The sequence below is a fragment of the Sphaerodactylus townsendi genome, linkage group LG05 (assembly GCF_021028975.2).
Source record: "Sphaerodactylus townsendi isolate TG3544 linkage group LG05, MPM_Stown_v2.3, whole genome shotgun sequence".
Taxonomy (NCBI): Eukaryota; Metazoa; Chordata; class Lepidosauria; order Squamata; family Sphaerodactylidae; genus Sphaerodactylus; species Sphaerodactylus townsendi.
The window spans coordinates 26,770,319-26,784,298 of NC_059429.1; the positions used below are offsets into that span (position 1 = coordinate 26,770,319).

The 13,980-nt window shown below is 45.4% G+C and overlaps 1 protein-coding gene across 1 annotated transcript in view; it reads left to right on the forward strand.

Moving 5' to 3' along the window:
- The window catches only part of PAPPA2 (pappalysin 2), a 132,350-nt gene that overhangs the window by 56,523 nt on the left and 61,847 nt on the right, over positions 1-13,980 (forward strand). Inside the window, exons 8-14 of the mRNA XM_048497826.1 lie at positions 1,542-1,670; positions 3,412-3,503; positions 4,265-4,458; positions 5,280-5,411; positions 6,262-6,397; positions 9,032-9,242; positions 13,506-13,677. Of these exons, the coding sequence (XP_048353783.1) occupies positions 1,542-1,670; positions 3,412-3,503; positions 4,265-4,458; positions 5,280-5,411; positions 6,262-6,397; positions 9,032-9,242; positions 13,506-13,677 (1,066 nt within the window). The remainder of the gene's footprint in view (positions 1-1,541; positions 1,671-3,411; positions 3,504-4,264; positions 4,459-5,279; positions 5,412-6,261; positions 6,398-9,031; positions 9,243-13,505; positions 13,678-13,980) is intronic.

Genomic DNA, 13,980 nt, shown 5'->3' on the forward strand with positions numbered 1-13,980 from the left:
AGATGCTGACTCTGATCCGTAAAGCCCTTTGTGGCCAGGACCCACTTTCTTGTGAGATTCCTTATCCCATGCCCTGACCTCTCTATCGTTATTTATTCATCTATTTGAAATGTTTTTAACCTACCTTTCTATCCAATTCGAGTCCCTCAAGGCGGTGCAGCAAAAGAGACATTTAAAACCAGCTTTTAAAACAATCCGTAGATACGAAACGACAATTAAGCACACAAACAAGGAGGAGGCTCGAGAAGGGTATGCCAAATGGGCAACAGGCAGTTCAGTGGAAGATAGTGATGGGGGACAGTCCAATCCCCGTCAATCATTAGGTCCTCGTCTGGAATGGCGTCCTGCATAAAGTGTCCCAACTGTTGCCACCACTTCAAAGAATTGCAAGGCGGAATCTCTCTCCAAGGACCTTAGACTGGCTCAGTTGCAGACACCCTTACTTAGGACAAGATTGTCCCAGTTTTTACCAGTTGCTTGTGAAGCACTCAGCCCAGATCAGGGCAGATGGCAAAATACCTGTGCTTTTTGACAGGGCCCAAACATAGGCAGATAATAACAAGGGCTGGACGTCATGCGCTTCCCACCACTTTGTTCCACGGCCGATTACAGAATATTCCAACTCATGACAGTCTGTCCCTATTGTCCGAAAACGCCTGAAACTCTTGTACATATCCTTTTTTATCTGCCCCCAATCATCAACGTTAAGATGCACCATTCCTGCCCTTGAGTCTGACTCTAAGCCCAAGAACCTTTGTAATTTAAAGATGATACAACTGCTGGACTACGACCATCACGAGGACACTGAAAGCATTGCAGCCTTTTTATTGCAAGTGCTTAAAATCCATGACTCGTCACCTTAGTGACACCAATTTTTACTTCACGTCTGTTCTGTATTTTTTTTCAAAGCAGCTGATTTTAAAATCATCTTGTATTTGGTCTACTTAATGCCTAGTAAAGGTTTTGTTGTTGTCGTGCAGCACCTCTGGAAAAGTCACAGATGACCTTTGACCCTCTCTATCTGAGAGCTATGACTAGTCTAGCTAGATAATACTGACCCTGATGGACTGATGGTCTGATTCAGTCTAAGGCAGTTTCATGATTCAGATTCACACACTGGATCGCCATCCGCTGGCATTTGGGTCTGCATTTGCTTCCAAACTGGAGCAATATTTTTCGGGAGCGTCCATACAACCTCACCCTCAACTTCTTCCCTTTGAGACTTTCCTTGGTCATGCTTCATGTCAAATCTGATTTATGTTAAACTTTTCTGCAAGAACACTGCCCGTGCCATCTGGAGGGGAAGGTGTACCCACAAAGGTAATTTTGCTTCCATCCGCCCCTGCAGCCTCCGTTTTCTTGCTATGGCACCACAGGGCTTTTTTCCAGGGTTGTTTTTTTTAAAAAATCATATTCGATATAACAGTTATACATGAAACCAGTTGTCTTGGGGTGTTATTTATATGTGATTGTGGAATATGGGAAGACATGGCAAAATGGCAGTCGCTGCATGCATGTTTGATTGTCTTGCACTTTTGCAGGGAAGTCATGGCGGGCCAGTTGTATCGGTACCAGGTTCAAGCTGTGGCCGGGGCAGCTGTAGGAGAAGCCTCCCCACCTCTGATCCACCTCCATGCCTCTTCTTACTGTGGTGATGGGAAAGTAAGCATGTGAGTATTTGGATGCAAGCAGTCCCTGTAAGTCCTGTTTTGAACGAGCCAGCAGTTTTGATCTGGTGTTTCAATCCTGCTCCCACTCTCTCCATTAAGGTATACAGGTACCAGAGTATGTAATAATTTTGCATTATATTTTGCATTTCTTTCTGCAAAGTTTTCTGCTCATCAGCATCTGGATGTCCTTGTTTTTGGAAACGGCTGGTGTCAATCAGAGATGCGTCCAAATGCAAATGTGTTCTGTTACTTTCTCTGGGATGCGCTCTGAGATGCACACCGTCATTCTTAGATCCCTGGCTTTCTTGTCCAATGGTCTGCAAAGTTGGCTACCAATCTTTTTTTCCAGGGTGAAAATAAATAAAATAACAGAAAGAAGGTGAGTAAAGGATGAGGTCTGCCCCAAGAGAGTTACAGTAGAATCATAGAGTTGGAAGATACCCCAAGGGCCGTCAAGTCCGACCCCCTGCAATGCAGGAACACACAGCCAAAGCACTCCTGACAGATGGCCATCCAGCCTCTGTTAAAAAACCTCCAAAGAAGGAGACTCCACCACACTCTGAGGTAGTGCATTCCTCTGTCGAACTGCCCTTACTGCCAGGAAGTTTTCCTGATGTTTAGGTGGAATCTCTTTTCCTTCACTTTGAACCAATTACTCCTGGTCCTAGTCTCTGGAGCAGCAGAAAACAAGCTTGCTCCCTCACCAACATGACAGGAGTGGGGAAACAAACCCAGTTCACCAGGTTGGAGTCCACCTATCATGTGGAGGAGTGGGAAACCAAGATCTGTTCTCCAGATTACAGTGCACCACACTGACTCCAGACGTGTATCGGCAATGGGGATATCCAGGATGGCTTGTGCTGGGTGCCGTTATTGCCGTCATGTGTCGGGGGTGGGAGCATTTCAGAAGCGGGGCGGGAGGGGGCTCCAAATCTATGATAGTCCTCCAAATTTATGATACCTGATGGGAGGAGGGGAGGAGGAAAGAAAAAGAAAAGGGAGGGGGGAAGGAGCCATTTCTCCACACTCCCATAAGGTTTTCAAGGCAAGAGATATCTGGAGTTGGTTTTCCATTGCCTGCCTCCATGACATGACCCTTAAAGGTCACCCATCCAAATTTTAACCATGGCCAACCCTGCTTACCTTCTGAGATCCGATGAGATCAGGCTAGCATGGGGCTACCCAGGTCAGGACGAGATTTAATACATAATTAACTTTCATTTAATCAAATATTACTAAATATGTACTAAAAATTGTAAATATGTTAGATACTTTATTTTTTCAAAAACCATAAAATAATATGAATTCACACAGTCCATTTTAGATATGCAAACACAATTCAGGTACCTTATTTCGAACTGAAACAATTGACTTGCAGTCAACTGAATTGAACAGGATGTATGTTTTGACATTTGTTGTTTTCACATTAACTTGTTATACTTAGCGGGATAGTTCTGATTGTGGATTTTCTAAAAAAATAAATAAATCACATTTTCCTCTCCCCATTTTACCCATCCCCCTCAAGACCAGTTTACTTATGCTTGCTTTTTATTGTAAAGTGTGAAGGGAGACCTGGTGAATGGCTATGGTTTTCTAGAGCTTGTCTCCCATGTCTTTAGAGCATCAATTCTGAGCAGACTTGACATGAACAAAGCTTATTTTGATGTCTAAAACATGGTCAATTGATACATGAAGCCCTTTGAATTCCCCCAAAGGAATATATTAGTGATTTTTTTTTTAGGAGTCTTGAAGAAGAGTGTGATGACGGAGACCAATTAAATGGGGATGGTTGCTCTAGAACCTGTAAAAAAGAACAAGGATTCCACTGTGTTGGTGAGTCCGCAAAAGGCAATATGAAAATATCATTGTGGGTTATTCTGTGCAAACGTATCAGTAGTACTTGCCTGAATAGGGAGGATCCTAGTCTTTGCTATAAAGATCAATTTATGTACTTGTCTAAATAACTACATTATAGTTATCCCTTATATATTTTGAATACCAGCTCTTGTTTAGGCATCAAACTGATGTTTACTTGCACACAGAGTCTAATGGATCCAATAGGATTCTAGAATGACCTGTGGGACCTGATGTCTCCCAGTGACTCATTAGATATGGTGGCCGGTGGGGACACATGCCCTCTGGGTGATGCCTGCTAATTGAGCATTTAGGGTTGCCAGGCAGTGCCTGACAGCCAGCAGAAGGATTGTGGACTGGGGTAGGGGCTGGGACTCCCCCGGAGATCTGTTGTGACACTTTTACTGGGCACTTCCCGGATAAAGTTGCCCAGATCTGCAGTGGATTGGATGCCACTGGTGAACATTTTTCAGTGGGGTGTCCAGAGGGCTATCTGGTCATGTTGTGATGGAGCAGTTTCAGTTGTTGCAGTCTGAGGATGTGGACAGGTTGCTTGCATAGATGCGGCCTACCACTTGCCTCCCGGACCCATGCCCATCTTGCCTGGGGTAGATAATGCCCCTGCAGCGAACTATCAAATGTACCAGGGGACTTTGTGTGTTTTGATGCTGAAAGTGATTTTTAGTTGGTCACAAAATCCCAGAGACTGTTCTGTTTTCATTTTTTATATAACTTTGTAGGTGAACCAAGCTTATGCTATGTCTATGAAGGAGATGGCCTTTGCGAACCGTTTGAGATCACCAACAGCATCGAGGACTGTGGACACTACACTCCCAAGGAGTACATCGACCAGTGGGCCTCAGAGGCCTACTCTTCCCATCAGGACCAAAAAACCTGCCCAGTTTCCCTGGTGACTGGAGAACCCTTTGTGAGAGTGAGGGGATTTTTTTTCCTGCTCAGGGGTACAAGATTATGGGGGCTCGGTCTCCATGGGGGGCCATGGAGCTAGAAGAAGAAAGAGAAGAAGAGTTTAGATTTATACCCTGCCTCTCCTGTAAGGAAACTCAAGGCGGCTTACAAACTCCTTTCCCTTCCTCTCCCTACAACCGACACCTTGTGAGGTAGGTGGGGCTGAACTGTGATTAGCCCAAGGTCACCCAATAGGCTTCATGTGTTGGAGCAGAGAAACAAATCCATTTACCAGAGAAGAGTCTGCTGCTCTTAACTAGTACATCACACTGACTCTCAGATTAGCATCCACCACTCTTAGCCACTACACCACACTGGCTGTCAGATTGGAATCCACTGCTCTTAACCACAGCCCCGCTCTGGTGCAACTAGCTAAGGTGTTGCACCAGCAGTGTATTCTGATCAAGCATCATGTGTGCATTCTTCTGGTAGAGAGAGTGATCTGACCCAGAGGTGTATCCTTGGTTAAGGCTCTTAGTGGCTCTCAGCAGCCCTAAAATAGTTTCTTTCCCTACTAACTTCACATGAAGGTCTATGATCCCTCCCCCACATTAGTTGCCTTCATAGTGATGCCGTTGTAGCAATCAAACTATTGCTGCCCCCCAAAATGAGTTCTTGGGAGCAGGATGTAGACCTAAGGGGACTTGCCTGCATGTTTTACTTTATTTTTCAAAAGTCTTTTTGTTAGAACACAACGGAAACCGTTTCCTTGTGACTTTCGGATGCCCCTGTCTTCTTCCAAACCCCTTCATTTGCCCTCCGCAACTGAAAATCTTTCCTTTCTAGTTGTGCAAGCCTCATCTTCAAGACACACTGGAGTATCGACCTCTCATGGCTTGGTTCCCTTGTACCAGCCACAACGTTCTGCAAGATATTGAGAAGGAGAAAATGCTCTCAGATGATAGGATTTGGCTGAAAGTAAGTGCTCTCGCATTCGCAGTAGCATGGACCCTTTAAGAAGGAAGGGTTGGTGCAATGGATTATGTTTCCATGTGTAGGAATGAGCGGAAACTTCACTTCTAGTGATGTACAAAGTCCCTTTGAATTACTCAAATAATCAAATCTTATGTCAACTTCCAATGAAATTAGTACTGGTGGGACGGCCATCTGACAGGAACCTAGAACACCAGCATCCTTTCTGTTTCTTTTGAGGGGTTGGTACAGGTAGTGGGGTGGATCCAGTAGTGGGTTTCTGTGGGTGCAAGGACTTGGCATTGGCCAACCACCCTGCAAGTATAGTTGGCCTAGTAAATGTTGTTATGTGATGACATTCTATGGCAGTGGTGGCGAACCTTTGGCACTCCAGATGTTATGGACTACAGTTCCCATCAGCCCCTGCCAGCATGGCCAATTGGCCATGCTGGCAGGGGCTGATGGGAACTGTAGTCCATAACATCTGGAGTGCCAAAGGTTCGCCACTACTGCCCTATGGCGTCAAACGTATGCTTGCACCGTGGACACCCTGGCGTCAAACGTATGCTTGCACCGGGGACTTTTCAACAGCTTTAATTTTGGAATTCAATACCTGTTGGAAATGTATGCTGTTTACTTTTAAAAATTTTTAAAGTGAAAGAGAGAGAGAGAGAGAGAGAGAGAGAGAGAGAGAGAGAGAGAGAGGCAAGCTCGAGGTGAAGAAGGAACAACTCCCATGTTGCTAACTAGTTTGCACAGGGAATTCTTTCTGTCTTTATCTAATCATCCTCGCCCCCATGATGTACTTTGGTACTTGCCCTAACATTCTTGTCCTTTGCTGTATCCTGGAGCCCAGGTATGTTTCAGCAGACCCAGCACAGCTACCTCACTGCTTGTTTTTCTGGCTTCTGATGGGATGTCAGCTGGGGACCAGCCCAAACCTACTGTGACCGTTCATTTGGGTGACATCAGTGGCCGCAGCCACTTCCTGGGTGAGTATGCAAGTCACAAAGTGGATCTTTGTGCAAACCCATGTCCTGTAGGCAGCAGCATCTGTTTCTTCCCTTCTTTACTGTGCGATTCTTGTAAAATTGAGCAATATTGACCATTCCTTAGCCTCTCATAAATAAGCCTGGTAGGGCTTTGCTTTGTTCTGTGAGAAGAGTGATGTATTTCTACAGCTTGTCTTCACTTGTCTCAAGAGGGTATAACTCTGCTTAGGACTGCACTGTTGAAACCCTGTGAAATCTGTGTAACCAGTGGCAACAGTAGAATCAGAGAAGCACGTGTGCACACTGACGGGAACAAAGCTAATGGGGTTACTCCAAGACTGTGTAAGCAGAAAACCCAGGAGATATATCTATTAATGAGCTCCACCATTTCAGACTGATGATGGAGACGCAAATGCTTGTTTATTGATCGATTTAAAACATTTCATCCCACAGTAGCCTGACCTAAAAAGTTCTCAAGGTGGTTGGGTTGGAAGGCTCCCTCCTGCCAACATTCTATGTGCCTACAAATCTAGCATGTGAAAGAAAAAGTCTGGATTGGAATGTTCTCTGTGACCCATTAAGTGGTGTGTTTGCCAAGTATATAACATATGGGAACGTACAAATGTTCATTTCCCTCCCTGCTGTCTCTCCTTCGAGCTGTGTGGTTTCTGCTGGTCAGTTTCAGGTCTTAGAGTGCAATCCAGATTTGGGGGGGGGGAGTGCTAAGGCACCTGTGGACAATATGGCAAAAGTGGGTAATTTGAAGAAGAAGAAGGGTTTGGATTTATATCCCCCTTTCTCTCCTGTAGGAGACTCAAAAGGGGCTTACAATCTCCTTTCCCTCCCCCCCGCCTCACAATAAATACCCTGTGAGGTGGGTGGGGCTGAGAGAGCTGGCGTGTTTTGGAGATCACCCAGCTGGCGTGTTTTGGAGGGCACCCCACGTTGTGTCCCTTACAGTGTTCTTTGTTTGAAATCAGGACAGTATTTACTGGAAACCAGGGCATGGGCTGTAACATTACAGTTTTTGTTGCGTTTATGTTTTCGTTCAGATCCAGAAAGTTTAACTTTGTTAGAAATGAGGGAGCTCCAGGTTTCGAAATGGTGGTTGCATATTGAGAAAAACATCTTTACCTTGAGTTTTTCACGGGAGTCTCTGAATATGCTAACCCCCATGGAGATTTATTTCCAGATGATCTGGAATATCAATTTCTCCTGAGCACAGCGCAACGCTCTTGCTCCCCGCTATACCATGGGATTATTCCCCAGAAAACAAGCCTAGCTGTATATTTGGAACAACTACTCAACTACGAGAGTAGATGGGTCATAACCAGAGCAAGGTGCAACTCCTTCCCCTCAGTCTTTTCCTGGGGAGGGCTTGCTTTCTCTCTGGGTAAACTGCTGCCACCACCTGATCATTTGAGGACTGCCCACTGGGGAAGATCAGGGTTCCCTGGCTTCCTTTCCAACCGTGAGGCCTCTGCCTCAGTTTTCCCTTGGTTTTCCTCTCCTGGGTTCCACAGGGTAGACTGGAGGTCCTGGAGGAAAAGCTGCTCAGCCTTCCTCCCCCTCCTATTTAGATAGCACAATCAAGACAGTGGGGCACTCGTAGTACAGAGAACCGTATTTATTAAAAATAAAAGCCCACAAAACCCACCACAACCAGTTGAATCTGGCCATGAAAGCCTTCAACAATACACTGAGTTTCACATTTTCTGCCTTTGCGGAATCATTTCTGCATGGGTTTGTTAGTGAAAGAACCTCTTAACTCTGTAGGGCAGTGGTGGCGAACCTGAGGTGGCACTCAGAGCCCTCTCTATGGGCACACGCCACCCCCACCCCCACCCTCACACATCTAGGCTGGCCTGGGCCATTGGGCTCTATTAGCATTAAACCTGAGACCTAGTTTTGGGGAAGCAGTGTAGGTAACCCTGTTAATCGCTGTTAAACCTGACTGATTTTCATGCGAAGAACTACAGCGCGATCCTTTACCTGGGAGTAAGCTCAGTTGTTGGCAGTGGGGCTTGCTTCTGAGTAAACCCTCCTAGGGTCGTGATTCACCCATTGGAAGAGTTGCACGATTGCTTCAAAGCAAAGCCACCGACTACCACCAAGCTTACTCCCGAGCCAACTGTTTTTTCTAAACTAAAACCTCAGTATTCAACTTAAATTGCTGTGTTGGCACTTTGCAATAAATAAGTGGGTTTTGGGTTGCAATTTGGGCACTCGGTCTTGAAAAGGTTCGCTATCACTGCTGTAGGGAATTCCTGGTTGCACTACAGAGAACTTTGGTGTTCATTCTCAATGAGAAAGGCAGATTGTCAATGATGTAAACAAATATGGGTATTGTAGAGCATGTCCTTGTTTCACGTATTGCATGAAATTCATACTGAATTCTGTCCTGGAACTTTTGGTACCGAGACAGTGGTATGCAGGTCACTTTTCGCAGGAGCTTGGCTTTCATCACTGATGCTGTTGTTGAAGGACCTGTTGATAAGTTTCTGAGGAACTCCAGGGTGTTTTTTTAAACCGTGTTTTAAAAACCTTCGCTTCAGAGAAAGTAGCTCATGCCATGGGTTCATGGGGATTTCAGCATCACTTAAAAGCTCTCTTTTGTTCCTTAAACACCTTCAGCAACATATGAGCTGTCCTGTCAGCAGAATCCACTGGTTATCAACATAACTGGCAATCTGGCGGTTCGCCAAATCAGCTCAGCTGTGTTCAACTTCTCCTCTCTTTCTGTGGGCATTTCCGCGGTGGCCCTGCGGACGCATTCTTCCTCAGATGCTTCTAACCCAAGCAATTGCCTCCCGGAAAACGAGGGAAGCCGCCACGAGAAATACAGGTAATTGAATGTTTTAGATTAACACACTTATGTTGCAGTTAACTGCTCAAGCTGAAATAAAAAATTAGCAGAATTCAGTGAAAGAACAAAATGTGATGTAACGTGAATGATTGATTAGCCCCGTTTAGTTTCAACAGTTCCGCAGCCTGAGAGGTTCCCAGATTTGTTGTGGCTGACAGACCTTTCACTTCATTGCGCATGGGAAATGCTTCATAGGGCAGGGCTTAGAGGACGCTTGGAGACTCACTGTAGTTTCAAGGCCACCGTATGTTATGACTAAAACAGTGGTTCTCAACCTGGGGGTTGGGACCCCTTTGGGGGTCAAACGACGCTTTCACAGGGGTCGCCTAAGACTCTCTGCATCAGTGTTCTCCATCTGTAAAATGGATAAATGTTAGGGTTGGGGGTCACCACAACATGAGGAACTGTATTAAAGGGTCGCGGCATTAGGAAGGTTGAGAACCACTGGACTAAAACTAAAACGGTACAACATCTAAACAGCTTTGTTCTTTTTTATCTGACCTATTAGTGTTGTTTGTATCAGTCGAACAGGTTGCTCTACAGGAACTGTAGACTATTTCAGTGTAAGAGTTTTAAGCTTACACTGTCCCCAAAGACAAGCCAAATGGAACAGCTCAGCAGGTGGGACAAAAGATTAGTGTGCCCCCTCCCTGGCCCTCTCTAAAAGATCCTTTACGGCCAGAGATCCATCTCATCCCCATGACATTATCAGACTCTAATGCCATTCCTTCTTCCTTAATGGAAAAACCTTTTGATGAGTGAACACAGTCACTGGCTGCTCCATATCTGACTCTTTACTTAATCCTGTACTTTACCCCCAGTGAAACATGCACAGCCTCAACTTTTCCTCAGTCAAGGTTACACACAAGCTGAAGGTCACACGTGTGGCTCAAGGCAGGGGTCTCCCAACTTTTTGAGTCTGCAGGCCCATTTGGAATTTTGACAAAGTAGCTGCCGTAGGAGGTGAAGCCAACCACAAAATGATTGGAACATCTTAATTTCAATAAGCCAGTGCAGATCCTTGTGTTATGGTGGTGGCTGCTGCCAAAACAACATTTTTCAAAAATCTGCCCAGCCATTCAAATCTCCAGTAGTCAGTGAGAAGCCTTGTCGAGCAAAAGCCCTTCTTGGCCCCACCCACTTCCTGAAAATATTTGGTGAGGACCAGGAAAGGACCACGGGCACGATTTCTCATTTCATGTCAGGGGGATGCTATCTAGTTGGTTGATAGGTATTCCCAGAACCATGGATCTGCTTAAAATAACACTTTGCTGCTGCTATTGAGATATATGTAACTAGCCTGTTATATGCAACCGCTGCCATCTGTGCATTCTTCCCTTGATCTTTGTTTTATGGCTTCACACACTTGTAGACAGCTAGGATTCCCCTGGCCCTCTTGTCCCATGGGAATAATGTTGCTTTCGTTATCTCGTGGGGCAGGAAGCCAGGTGAACTTGGTGGACCTTGGTATGATCTACCATGGCTTTCCTTGTATTATTATGTTCTTATACTCTCTGTGTTCTATTTTGCTCACCACAAAATTCACCTCTCAGCAGCAACCCCAAAGCTTTTATACTTGGTGTCCTAAGAATGTCTTGTATCTCAGGGGAAGGTTTAGTTCAGTACAAGTCTGGTTCCTCAGAGAAGGCTGTGTGAGTCACCTCGGCTCCAAGAAAAAGATCTGTAAATAGGCCTTTGGTGTGATCTAAATTCCTATTTTCCAAAAATCCTGGGCCTTCTCTTTGTGAGTTAATTTGTTTCTAAAACAACACATGGGCTTTTATAATATCTTCCTTTTCATTCAGAATAACATATAACATTTCTTTACTTATAATATCTTTACTTATAATATTTTCCTTTTCATTCAGAATAACAGATAACATTTCTTTACTGAAGGGTGAAAGCTGTCATTTGGTAGTCGCTCTCTTCTTTGACTCTCTACCTTGCCATTTTCCTCCCCTCTCCTGTCCCTGGTCGTTTCCCCACTTACCTCGACCACCCTTTGCTGCGCGCTGCTCCCAGCGTGCGTCATTTCTGGTGCGCTCCTGGGCTTCCCCACGACCCTGCACTCTGCGCGGGGTCATCAAAAGGCGCCGTTTTGAGGAGCGCCAGGAATGACGCGCGCTGAGGGGGCATGACAGCGGCAGCATCGGGGCAGCTGCATTGTCGCCGCCCCTGTAGTGGGGAGTGGTGGGGGACCCCATGCTACTTGGGGAGAGTAGCACGCAGCAGCAGGTAAGTGGGGAAACAACCCCTGATATCTTAAAATGTTTATATTGTAGCACTATTTTCCCCTCATAAATTATGTTTTGCCTTCTGTTCTTGTTTGCCCCTTCAACCTCTCTGCCTCTGCATATCTTTGTGAAGCCACAAGAGTTATTCAACTCTGTGGTGGGTTTATAACTGCTGAATTTTGAGGCATAAGCTTTTTATAGGTTTTTTTTTTCTCATGGCCCTTTTCTAGAATTAAAAGGGTTGAGCTGGTCTTCTCTTTATGATTTATTAATGAGCCTTTCTAAGACGATTTCATGGGCTATTATAATCTGTTCCTTTTCATTCAGAAAATCAATAGCGCAGATAACATTTCTGTAGGCTACTTCGGGGTGAAAGGCTCCTGGCTCTTACTGAGTAACCCACATTTTTAAAGCAAATAAAGGATGAGATAGGCATGGGGATAGGGAACATGCCAGGGATCCATTGGATTTAACAAAATTTACAGAGCAGCAGTTTGGGGAATTGCAAGAGGCCACCAGCCTAAAATTAACCAAAACCAAGCCGCAAAAGGAATGCTCTCTGTCATATGTATCTAGCACTAAACACTAAAAGGAAATGTGGATTTTGAAGGAAGCAGGAGATACATAAATCTATGGCATTTGGGTAATGGCTCATTACATTCTGGAATGGAAGAACTGGATTTTTCACCGTATGTAGTACACAAGATATGCAGGCCTGACTTTGCGGCCTTGTCAGCTCTGCCAGGCAGACAGGAAACCCAGGAAGTCTGCTGAACACAACCAGATTGCGTTTGAGTGCTGCAGGCTGTATAGTCACTCTTTCTCAGCCTAATCTACCTTACAGGGCTGTTGATGTTGTTATGTGGATAAAATGGAGGAGGGAAGAACGATGGATATATTAAGATTTGGGTATATAAAAATGGGATATAAATAATAATAAGAGACAGAGTTTGGATTTATACCCCGCCTTTCTCTCCTGTAAGGAGACTCAAGGTGGCTTACAAACTCCTATCCTTTTCTCGCCTCACAACAGACACCTTGTGAGGCAGGTGGGACTGAGAGAGTTCTGTGTGAACCCAAGGTCACCCAGCAGTAATGTAGGAGTGGGGAAACAAATCTGGTTCACCAGATGAGAGTCTGCTGCTCATGTGGAGGAGTGGGGAATCAAGCTCCGCATTAGAGTCGACCTGCTCTTAATGAATACACCACACTGCCTCTCATGATCGATTCAGGCATTAGTGTTAGATAGGTACCACACTGATGGTGGCAGGTGCAGTAGGGCTGCCCCTCCCCAGGTAGCACCTGGAGATCTTCCACTGTTTCAGTTGATCTCCAGATGACCAAGATCAGTTCCCCTGGAGAAGATGGCTGCTTTGGAGAGTGGACTCTATGGCATCATACCTTGCTGAGGTCCCTCTCCTCTCCAGGCTCCACCCCCAAATCTCTAAGGATTTCTCAATGCAGAGCTGGCAACCCTAATCTAAGGTTGGAGATGTAATTTAGTGGTAGAGAAGGTTCCTTTTCCAAGACCTGGGAGCACAGAGAGAAAACGTGTGTGTCTTTCAGATTTCTTCTGTTTCTGCTTCTGTAGAACGTGCAAAGTAGCCCCGCAAGAACTATGTCAAATCTTGCTGTGATCCATGCTAATCCAACAGACTGGCAGAATCAGTGCCGGCTGTGTGAGTCCATTTATTTGGCATAAATACTGAATGATTCTGGATTCTGGAGTTTCTTCTTTCCCTATTGTTTTCATTACAAAAAATCAACTGTGGGAGAAGCTGTTGTTGAGGTCCTGTTTTGTCTTGGAAGACCTACAGAGTAAGAATTGCACCCTGCCAAATCAGATGGGAATGGATTTAGAAGGGGGTAACTCCTTTTGGTTGGCACTGTTGGTCCTTTAGTGACCATATTGTCTCGTCATGGCGCTGAATAGAATGCGGCTCTTCTGCAGGGTGAGAATTTACATCTGGATTCTCTTTGCCCTTTTTCTGTCTCTTCCCCCCTACAGTTGCACGCCAAACACCTGCGGAGAACAAGGCATCTGTGCGCTGCCACGTATCCATCATTCTGCGGTGGTCAACTGCACCCCTAGCAATCAGGGGTTCACACAGTGCTTCATTACTTGTGAAAAGGGGTTTGTCCTACATGCCAGTCAAGGGCAAATGCTGCGCTCAGGACAGGTGAGTCGAGGGAGCTCTAACCATGACATTCCAGATTCGCTCTCCCCAACAGTGAGTTTTAAACTGTTGCACCAAATTGGCTGTCTGCAGAACTTTGTCACATCCAGCCATGTTGTTCCATTGAGTACTGTCAGCACTTAAGGAATTGCATTAAAGCACAGGTGTCAAACTTGCGGCCCTCCAGATGTTATGGACTACAGTTCCCATCATCCCCTGCCAGCATGGGAACTGTAGTCCATGACATCTGGAGGGCCGTAAGTTTGACATCTGTGCATTAAAGGGTCTACTGATGATGCTTATGGT